We start from the raw sequence: 22,500 nt of genomic DNA, 5'->3' as shown, positions 1-22,500 counted from the left end.
TGCTGAGCAGAGAGCCCGATGCGGGACTCGATCCCAGGACCCCGAGATCATGACCTGAGCCGAAGGCAGCGGCTTAACCCACTGAGCCACCCAGGCGCCCCCTGTTTGCTAAGTAATTTTTAAATTTATTTGCATAATGTCCTTTATATTTATTTCCTCTGCAAGACCATGAATGTTGTGTTGTCATGAATGTTGTCAGGGTGGAGAGAGTGTCTGTTTTTTGATATCTATTCATCCATTCATCCATTCATTCATTCATTCAGTAAATGTTTGCTGAACACCAGACTTGTGCCAGGCTCTAAGCTGAGCACTAGAAATCAGGATTGGAACTAAGGTGAGGCAAGTGAGGTGTCCAGGGAACAAATTTCAAGGAGATTCTCACTTTCAGGCTCATGCAAGAGTTGGGTAAGTCCCAAGGAGCGAGTGCCTTTTTAAATTTTACACCCTGGGCACCTTGTTTACCTTATTTCAGTTCCAACCCTCTTAGAGCAGTGCACAAAACAGAAATGATCCCCAACCCTTTTTTGCCCTTGCAATAATTCCATAGCTGTGTGTTGGTTCTTCTGTTAATACTGTACTTTTAATTTACATTGTTCTATGATATGGTTTGTTTTTATTAGGGTTAAGTCTGTCCTTGGTATTAATAGTGATATTTTATTGAGTGCTTACCAAGTTACCATGTTCTAGATGATGTAGATACACTATTACACAGGGTCCCTGCCCTCAATCAACTAATGGGAGATGTAGACAACATACATCAGACACATCCCAAGTAAAATCATTAAAAACTGTTATTATAAGCAGGGGGACTGGGAGAGGGAGAAGCAGGCTCCCCGCCCAGCAGGGAGCCCCAAGCAGGGCTTGATCCCAGGCCTCTGGGATCACGACCAGTGGCAAAGACAGACGCTGAACTGACTGAGCCACCCAGGTGCCCCAGTTCTCAAATATTTCTTTTCCTCTCCAGCAATTCTTTTTTTTTTTATTAAAGATTTTATTTATTTATTTGACAGACAGAGATCACAAGCAGGCAGAGAGGCAGGCAGAGAGAGAGGAGAAAGCAGGCTCTCCACGGAGCAGAGAGCCCGATGCGGGGCTCCATCCCAGGACCCTGGGATCATGACCTGAGCCGAAGGCAGAGGCTTTAACCCACTGAGCCACCCAGGCGCCCCAATTCTTAAGTTAGAATCTAAAGGATGAAATTGAGAGTTAGGCAGAAGCTTCTAGGAGTTTCTTGAGCTTCAGGGGGTCATGGGATCTCCCCGGTGACACTATGAGAAAATCAAACTAACCCATAGAATTTTGGGGGTGGGAGATGGGGACCTTCGTATGAAGGATCCTCTATACAGGTCTGTGGAAGTGGTGTTTAAGGTAAAGGAAGAAAAGGGGCCAGCCACAGAATGAGTGAGGGAAGGCTTTCTAGGGGATAACAAGCGCAAAGGAAAGTCCCTGAGTTAGGAAAGCATTTGGCCTATATGAGTAACTGAAAGGAGACAAGTGTACCCTCTGGATAGATGTAAGAAGCCCCCCCTACTATCTGATGTATGTTAACAATAATCATTCATGATATTAACTAGTATTTATTGGGCGCTTGCTCTATGTCAAACACAATGGATATGTACTTTGGAAACTTAGCGAATCTTTAAAACAACCCTACTGACATGATCCCTTGATCCCTCCTCTTTACAGATGAAGAAATTGAACTAAGATTGGAAGTTGTCCCAAAGTCCCCCAGCTAGGAATTGCAATGGCAGGATTTGTACGCAGTTCTGACTCTCGAAAACGTTCTCTTAACCCACTGTCCATCACCCACAGGGAAACGCACAACGTATTTTAAACAAAGCACTAGGTGAGTGCGTAAAGACTTACCTTTAGAGCTCCCACAGCGCAGTTTCTTACTTTAAACTATTTCCAGGGGCGCCTGGATGGCTCAGTGGGTTAAAGCCTCTGCCTCCGGCTCAGGTCATAATCCCAAGATCCTGGGATCCAGCCCTTCAACGGGCTCTCTGCTCAGCAGGGAGCCTGTTTCCTCGCCCCCACCCCCACACCCCCCCACACCCTCCCCACCTGCCTCTCTGCCTACTTGTGATCCCTGTCTGTCAAATAGATAAAATCTTTTTAAATTTTTTTTTAAAATAAAATAAAATAAACTACTATTTCCAGCATGCCCTTCTCGCCTTGGGAGGATGGGGTGGCATGAGGTGGGGGAGCGGCATGGGGGGGGCGGGGATGGGGGGGTACGGGGGTTGACGCAGGTCTATAAGAACTACATTTCCCAGAATGCAACTCCCCGTTGCTGGCTGTCACGCATGTCGTGAATTGTAGCCCTCGGGAAGAGACTTTCACCCCCAACTCCCGGCATGCATTCAGGGTCAGTACCGTATGATGGGAAAAGGACAGTCGCGGGGCATGTTGGGAAGCGGGACCTGCTCTTTTCCCAGGCTTGCAGCCGGGCGGAGCGAACACATTCTTGAGACTACAGTTCCCAGTGACCTGTGCGCGAGAGGGCGGGCTAGTTCTTCTGCCGGAAGTCCGCTCTAGTCCTGGGTCCACTAACTGCTGCGAGAGCCGGAGCTGCCCAGGAGCCGCGGGACCGGGGCCGCTGGGGTCCGGACGGGGGTCGCCATGGTAACGGGGGGCGCGCCCACGTGGGGGCCGGGCGGAGGGTGGGTCCACGTGCAGGTACTCAAGGCTCGGTCGGGTACTGACAAGCCTCCCCTGCCGCGGTGCGATGGTTTGGGCCGGGCGCGGGCTTTCGGGATTGGGGCCGACCCGAGGCCCGGGAAGGGGGAAGCTGGGCGGTGATTCCGGGCGCGGGAGTGCACCGGGGGTCTCGAAGCCAGGGGACATTAGAGACGGGGTGCCGAGGGGAGAGGGCTGTGCGGGAGGGAGACATTGGAGATGACTGACAGGTTGGGGGTTGAAGTGGGGAGGCAACTCGAGAAGCGGGATCTCGGAGGTGCGGGGGGAAGGACTTGGAGATGGGGAGGGGGCGTCCCAAGAGAAAGGCGCGTCTCAAGAGAAGGGCTCTCTGGGAGTCTGGCAGGATAGTTGGAGAAGAGTGGGAGACCCTGGGATTGGAGAGAAGGGGTCTTTAGAAGCCTGAAACTGACATTGAAGGCAGAGGGGGTGTTGAAGCGGGCGGGGTATTGCTGATGAGAAAGAGAATCTCAAGGGGACGAGACTGGGCACTGCAGACGGGAAGTAGGTTACCATAGGGAATGGGGCTTTAGAATCAGGGAAGTGTGCCGCAAAGCGCAAAGCGGGAGAAGGCTTGGAGGTGGGGAGTGGATATTTGAAACAGATGGGGAGCTGTGGAACAGGTCTTTCCAAGAAGAGGTGCCTTGGGTAGGGAGCAAGCATGAATGTGTGACAGATGGGGATGGAGTTTTTGGAGCAGGGACTGGGCTTTGGGTCTGGCCACCCCCCCGCCCAGGGTGGGTGGTTGGACCAGAAGCAAGGATTCTTTGGGAAGGGAGCTGGAAAAAGAGATGAATGGTGGTGGGTGTGAGAACAAGGAGGGAGTCTCCCCCACAAACAGGGTCCTTGAAGGCAACATGTGACCTTTGGAACAGGGGAGAAGGCCTTGGCGTCGGAGGACTGATATCCCAAGTAAAAGGCCTTCTGAGGCATGAGAGAGGGGATTGAAACCCAGGAATTGGAAGTCAAGGGGAACAACGTGAGGGGCCGGGGCTTGAAGACAGGGAAGGGTGGGGGGCATCCAGAGGGAACATCAGAGGGGTGAGGCCGCAGGAGGGAAGGGACCTCTCAGGGTAGATTCCCAGAGATGGAGAGATTCTAACTGGGAGAAGAAACAGGAAGAGGTGTTACAAGGGAATTTGTGGGTAAGAGGCGGGGCTCTCCCTCAACCCTTTTTGGGTCTCCTTCCATATGCTCCTTATGTCTCTGGCTCTGCCCCCAGGTTGTGGCATCCTGGTGGGGGTCCTCCCTCCCCACTCACCACACCCCTGCCAGGCCCGTGCCCTTTCCCTTCCTACCCAGGATCCCTGGCCTGGTGGGAAGTGGTTTCCCATGGCTCAGCAGAAGGGGTTCTTGGAAGGAAAGTGTAATATCCTGTTCCTGTCCTGCTTGATTGGTTGGGGGAGGGGGGATAGACTATGGGAGAATGAGGCTTAGGAAAGAGAGTGGACTCCCAGGAATAGGTAGGGGCTCCCAGAGGGTAAGCCAGGGTAAGGGGGTCCTAAGCAAAGCCTTTGGACTCCCAGTTGTGCTTTGTGGCTGTGACTTCCTTTCTCTGAACCTTGCTTACTTCAACTGGGTAAACACATGCCCGTCTCAAACAGAACTAGGCCCAGAGACAGGCTTCCTCCCTGGGTGAACTTGGGTCTTGGTTTTCTTCTACTACTAGTACTACTACTACTACTACTTCTTCTTCAGGTTTTGTTCATTTATTTGAAAGAGAGAGCAGGATTGAGGGGAGGGAGAAGCAGGGAGCACTGAGCAGGGAGCCCCATTAGGGGCTCAATCCCAGGACCCCACCAGGGTCATGACCTGAGCTAAAGGCAGACGCTTAACAAGCTGAGCCACCCAGGCGCCCCCAGCCTTGTTTTTCTTAAAGTCAAATGATGGTGAATTATAATACCACTAAGAAGGAATACTTCTGTGACATTTAGCATATGCTGGGCACTGTGCTACACCCCTTACGTTTATTAACCCATGGGACTGTCTTATGAGGGAGGTGCTCTCCTTATGTCCATTATACAGAAGGAGAAACTGAGGCCCAGAGAGGCTGAGTGACTTGCCCAAGGACATACAGCCAGGAGTGCCAGGATCCATTCAGGCTCATAGAGTCTCTGTGCTTAGCCACTTGGACAAATGTGTCTCTGTCATCACAGTGCATTGTATGGAACGCTCGGGATGTAATGGGCGCTGCGCTAAGCACTTCTGGCATTAACTTGTTCCCTGTTCATAGTTGGAGGGTTGACCTGGCTTTTCAGAATCATAAAAACAAATTTCCTAGCCCTCACTGCTGATAGACACAGCTAACACGGAGCGTGTGATCTGAGCCAGGCGCCGATCCGGATACCTTTCATATCTTGTTTTTATCTTGTCGCACCAAGCAGTTACATCACTCGAGAAGTGACCGGTGCTTTGGGAAACTGTTTAGCAGTTAGACGTACCGTTACTGTATGGCACAGCAATTCTCCTAGATATGTAGCCAGGAGAAGTGGAAACACATGTCCAGGTAGAAGCTTGTACACGAATATTTGTAGCAGCCTTATTCACAGTCACCAAAAAGGGGAAATGACCCAAACGTCCGTCTCCTGATGGATGGATAAACAAAACCGGTCTATCCATCCAGTGGAACGTAATTCCGCCATGGAAAGAAAGGAAGCAGAGACACGAGCTACAGTGTGGGTGAACTTAGAAAACGTTGCCCAGTGAAAGAAGCCAAATACAAAAGGCCATGTATTACATGATTCTGTTTATATGAAATGTCCAGGACAGGCATAGCCGTAGAGACCGAAACATTATTGGTTGCCAGGGGCTGGGGTTGGTGGGGGGGGGGTGGGGGAGTGGCTACTAACGGATGGGGTTTCTTTTTGGGGTGATGAAAATAATCTGGAATTAGTAGTGATTTTTGCACAATTGTATGAGTATATGAAAATCCACTGAACCGTATACATCTCCAAAAGGCGAATTTTTAAGAATTGGTAAGTAAAAAGAGGAAAGAGGGGGCTCTCCGGGGTTCAGACTGAAGAAGTCTGAAATTCAAACTTTTTTTTTTTTTTAAGTTTTTACTTATTTACTTAAGTCATCTCTACACCCAACACAGGGCTCGAACTCACAACCCCGAGATCAAGACTCACAGGCTCCTCGGACTGAGCCAGCCAGGCGCCCGTGAAACTCAAACGTTTATTGAGCGCCTGCTGTATGCCAGCTACTGAATTAAGTTTATAAACATTTTAACCTGCACGACACCCTGCCAGGGGATGCCTGGGTGGCTCAGTCGTTAAGGGTCTGCCTTCGACTCAGGTCATGATGCCAGGGTCCGGGGATAGAGCCCTGTGTCGGGCTCTCTGCTTGGCAGGAAGCCTGCTTCTCTCTCTCCCTCTGCCCCTGCTGTGTTCCCTCTCCGGCTGTCTCTCTGTCAAATAAATAAATAAAATCTTATAAATAAATAAATAAATAAATAAAAGGCACCTGCCCAAGGTGGCTCCTCTAAGGGAACTCATTTTGCTGGTGGGGAAACCGACCTGAAGGGGGCGGACCCTTTGTCCAAGGTCAAGCAGAGGATAGTGGAGCCCCGGCCTCGGGGCTCTGGAGCTGACAGGGGAGTTGACCTATGGAAGCAGTTATTCCCCTGGGGTGTTGGGACCTGGGGCTGGAGTGTGTGGCCAGGCCAGCCGGACCGGACTCAGGCTCGGCGGAGAAGTCGAGAGCCGGAGGGCAGGGATCCTACCTACCCAGCAGGGCTGGGCGAGGCCGCTGGGTGGGCCGGCAGCGGTCCCGGCTGCTCTCACTTCCTCTTCCTCCTCCTCCTCCTCACCCCCAGATCCGCTTCATCCTCATCCAGAACCGGGCGGGCAAGACGCGCCTGGCCAAGTGGTACATGCAGTTCGACGACGACGAGAAACAGAAGCTGATCGAGGAGGTGCACGCCGTGGTCACTGTCCGAGATGCCAAACACACCAACTTCGTGGAGGTGATGCCCTGCCCCCCACCCCCCGACTCGCCTTTTTCCCCTGCCCAGCCTTGCCAGCCTCTGACTGCCACAACCCCTCAGACCCTCTTTCCTTCCTACGTTCATTCCCTCAACGTGCTTTTATTTATTTATCTGTTATTTTTATTTAATTTTTTTTTAAGATTTTTTATTTATTTGTCAGAGAGAGGGAGAGCACAGGTAGGGGGAGCTGCAGGCAGAGGGAGCAGCGGCCTCCCTGCCGAGCAGGAGCCCCGATGCGGGGCTCATCAGGGCTCTAACCCAGGACCCCAGGATCATGACCTGAGCTGAAGGCAGACGCTTAACTGCCTGAGCCCCCCAGGAGCCCCTCTCTGGTCCCCTTAAGTCAAGAAGGCTCTGCCTTTAATTTCCGTGGCATCGGCGGGGCTGGCTGTCCCATAAATTCAGCACACATTTGTTGGGGTGTCTGCTGTATAGCAGGCACTGTTCTAGGCACGGGTCCCTGCCCTGGGAGAGCTGATGTTCTGGTCAGAGGGAGACTGAGAGTAAAGACAGTGTCTAGCAGGTGGTGAGAGGTGCCAGGGAGAAAAAGCGGCCGCTGCGGGAGATGGAGGGACTGCGGTGCGTGCACGGGGTGGTGGGGGGGGTTGGAATGCAGGTGGGAGTGATTTCTGTAGTAAGTCTGGGAAAGGTAACAGTGGGGCCGAGGCCTGAAGGAGTTGGAAGAGTAGAAGGAGAGCATATCTGAGAAGGAACAGCCCAGACTCGGGGGACCAGCAAGTGCAAAGGTCCTGAGGTGAGAACATACCGGGGCATTCCTGGAGTCGTAAGAAGGTCAGCATGGCTAAGGTGCTGTAAGCCAGCGAGGGGGGCCGACACAGTCACGGAGATACCAGGGGCAGATGGCAGAGGGCCTCGTGGGCTGCAGGGAGGACTGGAGCTCTTGTGAGTGAGGTGGCAGCCTCGGGAGTCTTTTGAGCAGAGGGAGGACATGGGCCAACTTAGGCAAGAGCAAGTTGAGGATGAAGACCAGGAGTGAGGCGTCTGTTCACACCCCAGCGGAGAAGCCGGGAGTGGGTGGTGAGGCCGAGTGCAGGGAGAGGGCGGGATGCCGTCGTGATGTGGAAGGTTCTGCCCACAGGGAACAAGGAGGGCCGCGGACTCACGAGGGGAGGGACGATCGGCAGAGGGGAACAACGGAGAGAAGAGCAGCCATGTCTAGAGGCGGGAGGTGAGGAGGTAGAGAAAAACCAGGAGACTGGTGGGGGGTCCCAACAGCCTAGAGAAAAGGATTTCCAGCGGGGGTGGCACAGTGGGTTAAGCCTCTGCCTTCCTCTCAGGTCATGATCCCGGGGTCCTGGGATTGAGCCCTGCCTCGGGCTCTCTCCTCAGCGGGGAGCCTGCTCCCCCCCGCCCCGCCCCGCCGCCCGCCTGCCTCTCCGCCTACTTGTGATCTCTGTCAAATAAATAAATAAAATCTTAAAAAAAAAAAAAGAAAGAAAGAAAGAAAGGGGTTTCCAGGAGGAGGATGAAATGAGGGGCCTTGCGGGGAGCGGGGTGGGGGGGTGAGCCGGCAGAGTGAGCAGGCCCACTCCCCTGGGGTGTCCTGCCGCCAGCGCCATGTGGCCTCCTACGCCGAGCGCCAAGGGACCGGGAGTGGGTCAGTGAGGCAGGCTGGTCAGGTGAGAACGTCCCACCCAGATCTCAGGTTCCTCGCGATGCCAGGCCATCACTCATGCATTCGTTCATCCGTGCATTTACTTACCATCGACTCCCAGCGCGCCTCCATTCACAGTGGGGATGGAGACGCCCCGTGAGCAACACAGACCTGTCCCCAGATCATGATGACCCCGAGAGGGTAGGGCTGGGATGGAGCGGCGGGGTGGGGGGAGGGCACCTGACTCAGCCTGAGGGCCCAGGAGGGCTTCCTGGTGGAGGGAATGCTGCGGGGGACAAGAGAGAACTGGGGACTGTCAGGAGGAGGAGACACGAAATAACATCTCTTATAAGACTGAGGTCAGGGCAGGCTTCCTGGAGGAGGGCTTGTGAGAGCAAAACCAAAGGATGAGTGGCCAGCGAGAAAGGCCTAGGCCACCCAGACTTTCTTCCTCTCGTTTGTTCACTCATACACATTCCTTAGTCCCTATGTTACTCTCCTGTATGGCTGTGCTAACCGATTACGACAAACATAGTGGCTCAGATCAACACGGATTCGTTGTCATAAACGGTTCTTGAGGGCAGGTGTGCGAAACGGGTCAGCAGGACTGCGTTCCCTCTGCCGGCTCTGGGGAGCGTCCGTTTCCTTGCCCTCACCCGCTTCTTGAAACCTCTCTGTCCGAGCCACACTCTCCTGTCTTCCTCTTTCCCTTATGGGGACCCTTGTGATTACTCTGGGCCCATCTGGAAGATCCAGGGTCCCCCCCCTCATCTCAAGATCCTTAGCTGAGTCACACCTGCACAGTCCCCTTTTGCCGTGTAAGTTCTCCTGTCCACAGAGTCTGGGGATCAGGGTGTGGACCCCTTCCTGTTGTAGGGTCCTGCTGGGGACACAGTGATGACAGCCCCAGCTCACAGTCCAATGAGGAGACCGACCCATCCCCAGACAGTGACGCGTGGGGACATGGACACGATGGCAGGCGGGGGGACAGAAGGGTGACCTGCCCCAGCCTGCAGGAAGAGACTTATCTGAGACTATGTAGCCAGAGAAGCCAGGAAGGTCTGGGGCGGGTCCCTGAGAAGCCCGCAAATTGACAACCGAGGTGTTGGGACAAGGAGGGAGGGTGATAGTGGGAGAGGGAGAATTTCAAGTTAAAAAAAAAAATGGAGTGCTGCTCAGGGTCAGCTGTGACATTGTCATGGTCGGTGGTGGCATCTCCAGATGGTTTTCCTGTCCTCTCGGCCTGTCTTAAACCCTCTCCTCCAGAGCAGGGACCTTCATACATTTGGTTGTGTGTCTGTATCAGTTTAAAAAAAAAAGAAAAAAAGTGGGGGCTTCTGGTTGGCTCTGTCAGTGGAGTGCACAATTCTTGATCTCGGGGTCATGAGTTCCAGCCCGTGTTGAGTGTGGAGCCTACCTTAAACAGAAAAAAAAAAAAGTAGAGTTTGCATCCTGATACATGCTTATTAATCCGCGGGTTATGTGCAGGAATTACTACAGTAATGTCAGAAAACATCCTCGAAGTACGGAAATTAACAGAACGAGCTGCGGGGAGAAAAAAGAGGCCTAGACATCAGGGACTCATGTTGGCTTTCGCCGTGGCCACCAGGTGGCGACAAAACGCGCGCGCGCCTAGACCCAGCGCGGGGGGACTTGGCCCGTTTGAGCCCAAGACACTGTGCTTAGCAAACCAGTGTGCCTGTTTGTATCTCTGTCTCTTAACCTTCTTCGCCACATGCATAAGGTTAGAGTCTGCGTCCTTGGTCCGTACGTATTTATTCCTGGGTTGTGTGTGTGTGTTCGTTAGCGTAGAAATAGTTGTGTTTTGTATTATAGTTCAGTTCGAAGTCAGGCCGGGCTTGTCTTGGTTCCAGGCGGTGACCGCACTGCCCTGCGTGGAGCCTGCCTCACAGGTGGTGTCTGTGCAATGATGGCATGTGAGTTCCAGGCTAAGGACTGCGACTTTCTCCAGAGGCGACAAGCAGGGAGCCGTGGTGGGTGTCATGGAGCAGCCCAGCTCCCTCTCAGCACTGGGCTTTTTCTCAAAAGCTGTTCCCTCGGCCTGGAGCACTTCTGTTCCTTCTCCAGGTCTGAGTCCGGATGCCTGGCCGCCCCCCACCTCCAGGAAGCCCTCCTGGATCAGCTGCCCACACTAGGGATGACAGAGGATGACTCTCTCTCTCCACTGGACCGGGAGCCCCAGCAGGGGAGGGCCAGGCCTGTGTCAGTCACCACTGTGTCCCCAGCACAGGGCCAGACAGAGCAGGGCCTCAGGGACCACGTGTGGGGTGAAGGACCCTGGCTAGCCTGCTGGGTCCTGGGCATGCCCTGTTGCTGACAGCCTCTCTGCCCCACAGTTCCGGAACTTCAAGATCATTTACCGACGCTACGCCGGCCTCTACTTCTGCATCTGCGTGGACGTCAACGACAACAACTTGGCCTACCTGGAGGCCATCCACAACTTCGTGGAGGTGTGCGGGCAGGCTCCCCGGGGCCCAGGGGCGCCAGGAACACGCCTCGTCTCCCTGCAGAATGCACAGACCCCTGCCTAGCCCCCTCGCCCCCCACAGGCAGCTTCCCTGTGCACGCACGTGCCTCTTTGTCCGTCCTCCTCTGTCCAGTCTGTCTTTCCTGCCCTCCTCGGCGGCTCTCTGATCGTCCTTGTTCTTGTTTCTGCCTCTGGCTGTCTTCGTCACGTGCTCTTCCTCCTCCCTCCGCCTCCATCGGTTCCTCTTGGTCCCTCTTCTGGTCTTCTGCCATCTCTTTCTGATGGTGACCTTGGCCCCCGTCCAGAGCGTCTCCCGCCGCCCAGCTCTCACCGTCTCTGCCTTCTCCCCCAGGTCTTAAACGAGTACTTCCACAATGTCTGTGAACTGGACCTGGTGTTCAATTTCTACAAGGTGGGCTCCCTGGGAAAGAGGAGGGGGCCGGGAGGGCGGGGCTTCCGGGGTCCAGACCGGCATCCGTTGCAGGGGTGGGAGTTGCGGGTGGGAAGTACCCCTCTCTCACGCCGGGGTCTCCCCACACTCTCCCTTCGCTCAGGTTTACACGGTCGTGGACGAGATGTTCCTGGCCGGCGAGATCCGCGAGACCAGCCAGACGAAGGTGCTGAAACAGTTGCTGATGCTCCAGTCCCTGGAGTGAGGGCGGCCAGCCCCTCCGGCCCGGGCCCCCGCTCCCTGCTTGCCCCCTTCTCCGGGCCGGGGCCGCCCGGTGCCCACCCTCCCCGGGCCGGGAGGAAGGCCCCAGCTGGGCCTGGGCCACCGGGGAGGGGACTGCACCCCACTGCCTCTGGGCCCGGCTGCGGGCGGAGGCCACCTTGTGTGAACCGAGTAACCGTGCCGTTGTCGTGTGACGCTGTGAGTGCGTGTGTGGAGCCCCCAATAAACCCGTGGTCCCGCCCAGTCTGTGTCTTTGAGTGCTGGCCTGTCGGACCTAGGAGCCGCAGGCCCTCGGGACGCCCTGCCATTGGGGCGTCTGTCAGCCCCTCGGCCTGGGGAAGGCCGGCCACCCAAGGGTGCTCGCACCTGCTGCTACCCCCAGAGGGCCCCTGAGCCTGAAAGGAGTGACAGATTTAGACCCTAGGCATCGGCCACTAAAATAACAAACACTCCTGGCCAGCACCTGATAGCACTAAGCGTTCCCAAGCATTAGCTCCCCAAACCCTCACAAGATCCCAAGGAAAGGACTGTTAGTACCCCCACTTTCCAGATGAGATCACTGAGGTTCAGGAAGAAGAGAAGACTTGCCAAAGTCATGTCGCTAGCATGGTGAAAAGCCAGGTCTGTTCTAAGCCCGGGCTTCATCGTTTTTAACCCCCAGACTGGAGGCTGGCCTCTTGCCTCGTTATTCATCTTGAAAATGGGTTGGTAACAGTTTCGATCTCACAGGGTGTACTCGAGCATGAAGATAATACTGGGAACGTTTAGGAGGTGCCTGGCATTCGTCAGAACACATTCACTCCACGGACATTAAGTGCCTGCTGTGTGCTGGGCCCAAAAGCGGACAGCGAGCGCTAGTTTCACTGATCATTATTTCAGACGTGGGAATCCCGCCTGCAGAGGGGACGCCTCCACAGATACGACTGTCACAGCAGCATGTCTGTTTCTTCCTGCCGCTGCGACCCGTTACAGCTTCAACCAACAGGGACAGGCGACTGGCCACCTGGGGTTGGGGGCACAGGGCGAGGCCCAGATACGCAGCCGGCCGAGGGGGTGGGAGAGGGTCAGGGGAATGTGCTGGGGTTATCAGGACGTGGCGAGTGTCTGGGTTACCCGCAGCCGCCGCAACACATGACCACAAAACTGGCGGCGTGAAATGAGAAATGGAGCCCCTCACCATCCTGGGGGCCCGAAGTCTGAAATCAAGGCATCAGCAGGGCCGGGCTCCCTCCCAACACTGGAGGGGATCCTTCCTTGCCCCTTCTCTCCTGACATGCCCTGAGTGGGGGCCACACACCCCACCCCCATCTCTGCCGCCCTCTTCCCAGGCTCTTCACTCTGGGCCTGGACCTCTCCCTTTCCTTTCTCTTGGAGGCACACTGGCCATGGGGTTTAGGGCCCACCAGCATAATCTACGCCATCTCGGCTCAAGGTCCTTTAACATAATTACATCCTCAAAGAGCCTTTTTCCAAATAGGGTCACTTCCATGGGCCCCAGGTCTGGACCTGTTTTGGGAGGGCACCACCCTCACTCACTAGAGTGAGTCTGAGAGACGGCGGGTCATCCAGGAAAGGCGATCAGGAGGCCTTTGGACATGCGGGCCTGAGGCTCAGAGAGGGAAGGACGCACGGAGCGTTGTGTGCATTCAGCAAATGTTTCTTGGGCCCCTGCTATGTGCCAATCACTGTTTAGCCGTGGGGAGGGTACGACAATGAGCAGGATAGGTCTCCTGAGGGTGATGGGGCCATGCCTAATTAAGCCAACAGCGGGTATGTCACAAAGTCAGGAGTGTTGTGGAGGCAAGTAAAACGGGGCAGGGATGGCTCTGCTGTTCTAGATGCTGGTCAGGGAAGCCTCTCTGGAGGAGGTGACCCTGAGCTGAGGGCAAAAGGAGTAAGGGAATGAACCATGGAAGATTTTAGGGGATGACTGTTCCAAGCAGAGGCATAGCAGGTGCAAAGCTCCTGAGGCAGAACATGCAAACAGGACAGCATGGTGGGGTCAGAGTGGGCAAAGGGGGAAGTGGAGGTGATGTGCTCAGAAAATAGAGGAATTCGGGGCACATGGGTGGCTCAGTGGGTTAAAGCCTCTGCCTTCGGCTCAGGTCATGATGCCAGAGTCCTGGAATCGAGCCCCATGTCGGGCTCTCTGCTCCGCGGGGAGCCAGCTTCTCTCTCTCTCTCTGCCTGCCTCTCTGCCTGCTTGTGATCTCTGTCTGTCAAACAATAAATAAAATCTTAAAAAAAAAAAAAGAAAATAGAGGAATTGTGGGCGGTGGGGCAGGGGGGAAGCAGATGGCAGTGACCCTGACAAGCTGTGGTGGGGACACTGGGTTTTTTGTGGGTGAGACGAGAGCCACAGGAAGGAGTTTGGCAAGTCTGGGGGGAGGGCAGTAACAACTTTACCGAGATATAACTCACATACCAAAACAAATCACCCTCTTCAAATGCACAATTCAGCAGTCTTCGGTATACTCATGGGCTTGTGTTACTGTCACCACTGTCAATTTTAGAATATTTTCGTCACCCCAAAAAGAAACCAGTATCGTTAGCTCTCACCCCTCAATCCCTCATCACCTTGCCCCAGCTCTAGGAAACCTACCAACCTGCCAATCTTCTTTCTGTCTCCGTGAATTTGCCTGTTCTGGACATTCCACTGAAACAGAATCATACCATACATGTGGCACTGGAATGCCCTGTGCCAAGGAGGGACGACGAGCTGCTAAATCTGGTTTCAAGAAGTCAAGGGCGGGAGCCAAAAAGCCAAGGAGGTGACTCCTAGAGTCTCGGCTAGAGAGGACACTGGCATGGACCAAGGTAGGGGGCAAGGCAACGGAAGGAAGGAGGCATGAGCAGCTTCGGGGCACGTTTTGAAGGTGGAATCAGGATTTGCTGGCAACTGGATGCCAGCTGGGTGAGAAATCAGGGCTGCCCAATACGACAGCCTGAGCGTCTGGGACCCCCCCAGAATCTTCTTTTCCAGGAGCGAGAGACAGTGGGAAGAATTTGCCAAGTTGGCACTCTTGGGTCTCCACCGAGGCGGCCGTGGTCACGTAGGTCTGGAGCTCAGGAGAGAGGTCCGGGCCAGAGATGGACATTTGAAAGTCACCGAAGCACTGACTGTATTTATTGCCAGGAGCTCTCTGAGGTCACCCAGGGGGATAGGCACGAAGGGAGAGAAGCGATTTGCCGAGGGATCGCGGGGGGAGGAAGAGGAGAAATTGATGCTTAACAGAGAAGGAACAGCCAGTGAGAAAGAACGAAAAGCATCCAAGGCCGCGTGATTGAATCAAGGGGAAAGGGGCCTCAGGTGGAGGGTGCTGTTCAGATCACTATCCCCCCCCCCCATCAGAACGGGGGCCACGCTAATCTCTGGATCCTTCCACTTCTAGCATGTGTGCTGCCGAAGTGAGCCCTGGGATGGCTTATTTAGAAATACCGAACACCAGTGAGCCCTCGGAGCGTCCGGAGCTCGGTGCTTTGCTCGTGGGAAGGCCAAACGGTGTGGCTGTTCTGGAAAACAGTTAGCGGGGTTCTTCAAAGTTAAACATTACACCGACCTTATGACTCAGCAATCCCACTCCTACCTGTTTATCCAAGAGAAAGAATGTTTATGGACGCGATCTCTACGGGAGCCCAAGAGACATGAACATTTATGCTTGCACCAAATCTCGTATGTGAGCGTTCATAACAGCATTATTCATAACAGCCCAAAGGTGGAGACCATGCAGGCATCTCCCCACCGAGAAATGGACAAATAAGATATGCTATAGCCACACAAGGGGATAAGTCTTCAGCCATTAAAAGGGAATGGAGCATTGAATCGCACAACAATATAGGTGAACTTGGAAAACACTATGCCAAGTGAACAAAGGCTAGCCCCCAGAGACCATGTGTCATAGGACTCCATTTATATGAGATTCTCAGAATAGGTAAATCCAAACGGACAGAAAGTAGATGAACGGTTGACTAGGGTTCGGGGGAGCGGGAGTTGGGGGTTGATAGCTAAAGGGTATGGGGCTTCTTTCTGGGGGGACGAAAGTGTTCTAAAATCAGTCGTGGTGATCGTTGCACATCTCTATGAAAATACTAAAACTCCTCAAACTGTATGCTGTAAATAGGTGAATGGCATTAGGACGTGAATTCTATCTCAATAAATCGGTTCTAAAATAAATGAATGAAATTGACCTTGCATTTGCAAAAGGGGGAAAAACCCGCACATGGCTATTTGTAGTGGCTTTTGGTTTGTTTGTGGTTTTTTTAGATTGTATTTATTTAGTTGAGAGAGAGAGAGAGAGAGCATGAGACGAGGGGAGGGTCAGAGGGAGAAACAGACTCTCCGCTGAACAGGGAGCCTCATGCGGGGCTCGATCCCAGGACCCTGGGATCAGGACCCAAGCCGAAGGCAGACGCTTAATGACTGAGCCACCCAGGCGCCCCCAAAAGGATGGATTTTAGTGTATGCGAATTGTGCCTCAATAATCTGACTTTTATTTTTTTATTTTTTTTTTAAAGATTTTATTTATTTATTTGACAGACAGAGATCACAAGTATGCAGAGAGGCAGACAGAGAGAGAGGAGGAAGCAGGCTCCCCGCCGAGCAGAGAGCCCGATGCGGGGCTCGATCCCAGGACCTGGGATCATGACCTGAGCCGAAGGCAGAGGCTTTAACCCACTGAGCCACCCAGGTGCCCCAATAATCTGACTTTTAAAAATGCCCCCGATGAACTGATGAACAGACAAACAAAACAAGTATCCGTACAATGCAATGTTATTCAGCCATAGAGAAGAAAGAAATCCGGACACACACTACTGAACATGGGTGAACCTTGCAGACACAGAAGACCACATAGTGTAGGACTCCATGGGTATGAAATGTCCAGAATTGGCAGGTGCACAGAGACAGAAAGCAGATTTAGTGGTTGCCAGGGGCTGGGGGGTGGGGAGGAGGAAGGGGAGTCACTGCTCAGCACATAAGGGGTTTTCCTTTTCGGTGGTGATGGAAATGGTCTGGAGTTAGGGGGTGACGGTGATTGCACAATCTTGTGTGTATATGGAAAACTACTGAATGGCACACTTGAAAAAGGTGAATTTTAGGGCATGTGAATATACTTCAATTTTTAAAAGAAAACAAAGAGCGGTGCCCAGCTGTCTCAGTTGGGGTCGCATGCAATTCTTGCTCTCAGGGTTATGAGTTTGAGCCCCATACTGGGTGTAGAGATTATTCAAAAATAAAATTTTTAGGGCACCTGGGTGGGTCAGTGGGTTAAAGCCTCTGCCTTCGCCTCAGGTCATGATCTCGGGGTCCTGGGATCGAGTTCCGCATCGGGCTCTCCGCTCAGCGGGCAGCCTGTTCCTCCTCTCTCTCTCTCTCTGCCTGCCTCTCTGCCTACTTGTGATCTCTCTCTGTCAAATAAATAAATAAAATCTTTTAAAAAAATAAAATAAAAATTTTAAAAAAAGGAACAGAAAGAAAAGAAAAGAAAAGCTTCTGAGTGGTCACATCAGAGAAGAGCAGAGACTTGGCCACTGGATTTGATAAAGCGGGGTCAGTGCGGGACAGGTCAGGGCCGGTGGAGGGGTGAGTGTGGAGTCCGTTCCATGGACCCATCAGAAGTGGTTTCTGGAGAGCCTGTGAGAGAGGATCAGGGCACAAGCCCCTAGAAACTCCTTGGAGGAAGTGTTGCTATAAGAGAGAACAGTGCAGTAGCTGGAGGGGGATGTGAGATCAGGGAGATGGGGATTGTTTGTAAAATGGACAAGGGCCTGGGTGGCTCAGTCAGGGAAGCGCCCAACTCTTGATCTCAGCTCAGGTCTTGATCTCAGGGTCGTGAGTTCGAGTCCCAAGTTGGCTGGGTGTGGAGCCCACTTTATTTATTTTTTTTTCTCAAGATTTTATTTCTTTATTTGACAGAGAGCACAAGCAGGGGAGTGGAAGAGGGAGAAGCAGACTCCCCACTGAGCAGGGAGCCTGATGCGGGGCTCGATCCCAGGACCCTGGGTTATGACCTGAGCCCAAAGCAGTCACCCAACCAACTGAGCCACCCAGGCACCCTGGAGCCCACTTGAAAGAAAGAAAGACTAGAAGGAACCAAATAAGGAAGGGAGGGAGGAAAGAAGGAAAAAAAAGGACAGTGTTATAGCATGTTTTATGCAGATGGGGTGATGCAATAGACAAGGAGACACCTAAAGGCACAGGAAAGTGGGTGTTGGGGGGGGTGGCAATCCGGGCCCACCAGGAGGCAGTAGCACATTGCTAGCAGCAGCTGGGAAGCCGGGCTAGGTGGGGGGCCCAGAAGGTGATGAGAGTTCACAGCAGTTTTTTTCTCCGATGGCTTCCATTTTGTCGGTGATGTGGGAGGCAAGACCATTGGCTGAGAGGGAGAAGGGCAGCTGCCACTAGGGCGGGTAACCACCTCCCCCCTCCCCCCCCCCCCCCGCCCCGCAAGACCATGGTGCGGGGTGCAGAGCCTTGAAGGTGGAGCCCACCTGCCGCTTCTCCACTTCGGCCAGTTGTTGCCACGTGGACACATGGGCCCAGGAGGGCTAGATTTTTTTTTTAAAGATTTTATTTATTTATTTGACAGAGATCACAAGTAGGCAGAGGGGCGGGGGAGGCAGGCTCCCTGCTGAGCAGAGAGCCCGTTGTGGGGCTCCATTCCAGGACCCTGGGATCATGATGTGAGCCAAAAGCAGAGGCTTTAACCCACTGAGCCACCCAGGTGCCCCGAGGGCTAGATCTTTTGATTTCTCTCTCTTTTTTGGAATCGTATTTCTTTCTTTTTAAGTAGGCTCTGTGTCCAACGTGGGGCTTGAACTCACGACCCTGAGATCAAAAGTTGCATGCTCTACTGATCGAGCCAGCCAGGTGCCCCTAGATCATCATCTTCTTCTTTTCCTCCTCTTTCTTCGAGATTTTAGTATTTATTTATTTTAGAGAGAGAGCGAGAGAGCAGGGGGCAGGGGTTGAGGGAGAGAGAGTCCCAAGCAGAGGAGCCCGAAGCAGGGTTCCATCTCATGACCTTGATGACCAAAACCAAGAGGTAGCTGCTTAACCAGCTGAGCCACCCAGGAGCCCCTCTGTGGGCCTTTCTTAAAGCAGCCCCAGGAAACTAACACAGGTGGGAAAACAAAACTATAAGATCAGGCAAGATCATTTTGCGGAAGAGTACGGAGGCCTTGCCTAACCAGAAATCAAGATCATCATTATTCAGCCTCAGCCCACTCAGGGACCATGGTATCTGTACAAGAGCAGACAAGACAGAGAAGAACAGACAGCCTAAAACAGACCCCTACATTCATGGAGCTTTCCTAGGAGACAGAAGCTGCCTTTCAGATCATGGGGGAAGGATGTGGGTTATCCCCACTGGGGATATCTAGAAAAGACTGCATTGAAAGTAAAACTTCTAGACATCAAAAGACGCTATAAACAAAATGAAAAGATGAGCCACTAGCTGTGAGAAGGTTTTTGCAACACAGGTAAATGACAGAGAGATTCGGGTCCACAATATATAAAGAACTCCTATGAATCAATAAGAATGAGACAACTGAATGGAAACAGTGGGCAGAAGAGGAAGGGGAAAAGGGCTCCAGAAGTCCTGGAAGGTGGGGAAAAGAGGTAGGTTATGCACATGGGATGGGAGATCTCTACCTCGCACCATACACGGAACATCTGAGATGTAGCCTATCTGTAGTTAACTAGCCACGTGAGCGAAATAGGCTTGGCAGAAGGGTGTGGGAACTTCATTAACCTGGTTGTGAGTGAGTTCAAGGTAAAGATGGGAGAAAATCTTTCTGACGAGGAAGGGAGAGGCTGGCCCAGCCCAGAGGGTAAACAGGAGGCAGGAGACAAGGCTGGCTCCATGCCCATCAACTGCCAGAGTCTTGTCAAGGTTAGCTAGGGTGGGTCAGCCTTGCCTTTGCTTCTCCGTGATGCCCGCACTTGGCTGAAAACATCCTCTCTAATTGACATAGCACAGGCCAGCTGCTTCTGGTGTATAGCAAGATGCTAAGAGCTTCCAGAAGCCTGTTTCCTTGAGTAGCATAGAAACCACCATCCTTCCGGGCACACAAGCTGGAAACTTTGAAGGGATTCATGACTCATCTCTGCTTCTCGCATCCCCCATCCCAGCCAGCAGGAAATCCTGTTGGCTTAACCTTTGGAATATATCGGAAGCCTGACCCCCACAGCTACCACCCTGGTCCCAGCACCACCATCTCCTCCCTTAGCTGTTGCAAGCCCCTTCTTGCTGCTACCATTTTAGTCCCCCAAAGAAAGTTTCTCATGTGTCAGAATACATTCACAGTAAGTTCATGATGTCTTTTCCCTCTTTGGATCCCTCCTGGGGACTCAGGACACCTCTGTCCCCTCTCTTCCCTCATCCCCTTACCCTCTCTCCCTGGTTCACTGAGTTCCATGCACACTGGTCTCTTTGCTGTTCCTTGACCCAATGAGGCATGGTCCTGCCTCAGGGCCTTTGCACTGGCCCTGCCTGCCTGGGACACTCTTCCCCCAGATATTTGTGTGGCTCATTCTCTCACCTCTTTCAGGTCTCTGCTCAGACATCACCTCCTGACCTCACCATAGAAAATAGTTGTCCTTGGGGCTCCTGGCTGGCTTAGTTGGTAGAGCATGTAACTCTTGATCTCGGGGTTATGAGTTCAAGTCCCACATTGGGCATGGAGCCTACTTAAAAAGAAAAAAAGATAGTTATCCTTCTCTTCATATACCATATCACCATCTGTCTCAGAACCTGTTTTAGTTCCTGATTTCTTTCCAGTGCATTTATCACCAGTTGACATGTGTGTGTATCCCGTCGCTACTAGAGTGTCAGCTCCATAGCACAAGGAAAGCTGCCTTGGTCCAGGCTGTATTCCCATGTTCAAAGAGTAGCTGTGGGGGGCACCTGGGTGGCTCAGTTAAGCGTCTGCCTTTCTCTCAGTTCATGATCCCAGGGTCCTGGGATCAAGCCCCGCATCAGGCTCCCTGCTCAGCAGGAAGCCTGCTTCTCCCTCTCCCACTCCCCCTGCTTGTGTTCCCGCTCTCCTTGTGTCCCTCTCTGTCAAATAAATAAACAAAATCTTTGAAAAAAATTTAAAGAGTAGGGCGCCTGGGTGGCTCAGTGGGTTGGTTAAAGCCTATGCCTTCGGCTCAGGTCATGATCTCAGTGTCCTGGGATCGAGCCCCACATCGGGCTCTCTGCTCAGCAGGGAGCCTGCTTCCTCCTCTCTCTCTGCCTGCTTCTCTGCCTACTTGTGATCTCCGTCTGTCAAATAAATAAATAAAATCTTTTTTAAAAAAATTTAAAGAGTAGTTCTGGGGCACCTGGGTGGCTCAGTGGGTTAAAGTCTCTGCCTTCGGTTCAGGTCATGATCCCAGGGTCCTGGGATTGAGCCCCACATCGGGCTCTCTGCTTGATGGGAGGACTGCTTCCCCCTCTCTCTCTACCTGCCTCTCTGCTTACTTGTGATCTCTGTCTGTCAAATAAATAAATAAAATCCTTAAAAAAAAAAAAGAGTAGTTCTGCAATAATTACACATAGTAGACGCTCATGAAATAGTCCATGAATGAACAAATGAACCCTCTCCACAGCTCTAAAAGGTAGGGACTCTGACTGTCCCATTTTACAGATGAGGAGACGGAGGCACGGACAGGCAACCTCACCCCCGCAAGACCATCTAGCTCCCATCTGCTGAGTTTTCACTGCACTTAGCCCTGGACATGCGGGTTCTCCGACGGGGTCCGGATGGTCTCCCCGCTGCGGGGCAAGCAAGGGTCATGAGACTCCCACAGGTGAAGTTGCTTAGCTGCGGGTCACAGCCAGGAAATGGCAGATCTGGGATCAAACCTGTGGGGGGTCAGGCGATCCTTTCACCTTGAGCTGCAGGTGAGTCGGTGTGAGAGGCTGAGCCAAAAGACTGAACATCTTCATTCCATCGGTCGTTGCCTGTTTTTCCTTACCAACTTATTGGGTGACCCTGTATCCTCGCGCCCCACCCAGGGCGCACACCTGTGTGTATTTCAAAGCAAATCTCCAGTGTCCCATCATGCAGCGGCATGTCCCTCAGCAAGCCTGAGAATCACCAGACTTTCACCCATTAAAATATCATAAAATCGCAGACTTGTCGACCTCCGGAGGCGATGCCATGACCTCCTTGGTGCTGAGTCACTCTGATGCTGTGGGATAGCTCAGAGTCACAACCAACCGTGAGGCCACTAAAGCCAAAAGGCCCTGGGTTCGAATCTCAGCTTCCCTGCTAGCCCCCCCCCCCCGCCCCGCACAGCCTCTAGAGAGGGTCTCAGTTTACTCATCTGTCCAACGAGGGCAGTAATAACAGTCCCTACTTCAGAAAGCTGTTGGGAGGTTTGCATGAGTAAATATGGGTCAGGCACTTAGATCCATCAACAGATGAACAGATCAGATCCATGCTACAGCGAGGCCGACCCTTGAAAACATTTCGTCCAATGAAAGAAGCCAGACACGGAAGCTACAGAGTGTCTGACGCCATTTGTATCAAATCTCCAGAGACCACGCTCTGTGTTTATCAAAAACCATCGACCGATACACTTGTATCTCAAAAGTTATGTGTCCTGTGATTGCATTTATATAATGCGACAAAATTCTAGAAATGTAGGACAGATCAGGGGTCACTAGGGGCTCAGAAGGGGGTGAGAGCAGAGAAAATGGAGTGGCCACACAGGTGTTCGTGGAGGGGTGGTCACCCTTGGGATGAAACGTTCTGTATCTTCACTATTGCTGTTGTCCTGATTGTGATACTAGAGCTTCGATCCTCCTTACTTGTGGATTGCACGTTTGTGAATGCAAATATGGAAAAAAAAAAAAAAACAAACCAAAGTCAATCCTGGCGGCCCTTTCTGGGTCATTCCCAGACATGTACAAAGCAACAAAAAACTTGAGTTGCCTGACGCACACATTCCCGGCTGAGGTTGAACAAGGCGCCGCTCTCCCTTCTCTTTGCAGCTCCCACGCTGTAAACAACTGTCCTTTTCACGGTCTACTTAATGCCACATTTTTCAC

General features: G+C 52.8%; 1 protein-coding gene across 1 annotated transcript; it reads left to right on the top strand.

The window, feature by feature from the left end:
- Window positions 1-2,494: 2,494 nt before the first annotated feature.
- Window positions 2,495-11,704, top strand: AP2S1 (adaptor related protein complex 2 subunit sigma 1). The gene is made up of 5 exons (XM_080829533.1): window positions 2,495-2,625; window positions 6,515-6,664; window positions 10,658-10,771; window positions 11,141-11,200; window positions 11,343-11,704. Exons 1-5 carry the CDS (start codon window positions 2,623-2,625, stop codon window positions 11,442-11,444), a joined length of 429 nt encoding a protein of 142 aa, XP_080685659.1. The 5' UTR covers window positions 2,495-2,622; the 3' UTR covers window positions 11,445-11,704.
- Window positions 11,705-22,500: the final 10,796 nt, after the last annotated feature.

This window comes from Martes martes, assembly GCF_963455335.1.
Source record: "Martes martes genome assembly, chromosome: 17".
Lineage (NCBI taxonomy): Eukaryota > Metazoa > Chordata > Mammalia > Carnivora > Mustelidae > Martes > Martes martes.
Note: the sequence above shows the minus strand (reverse complement) of the source record. Positions and strands in the feature narration are given on the sequence as shown.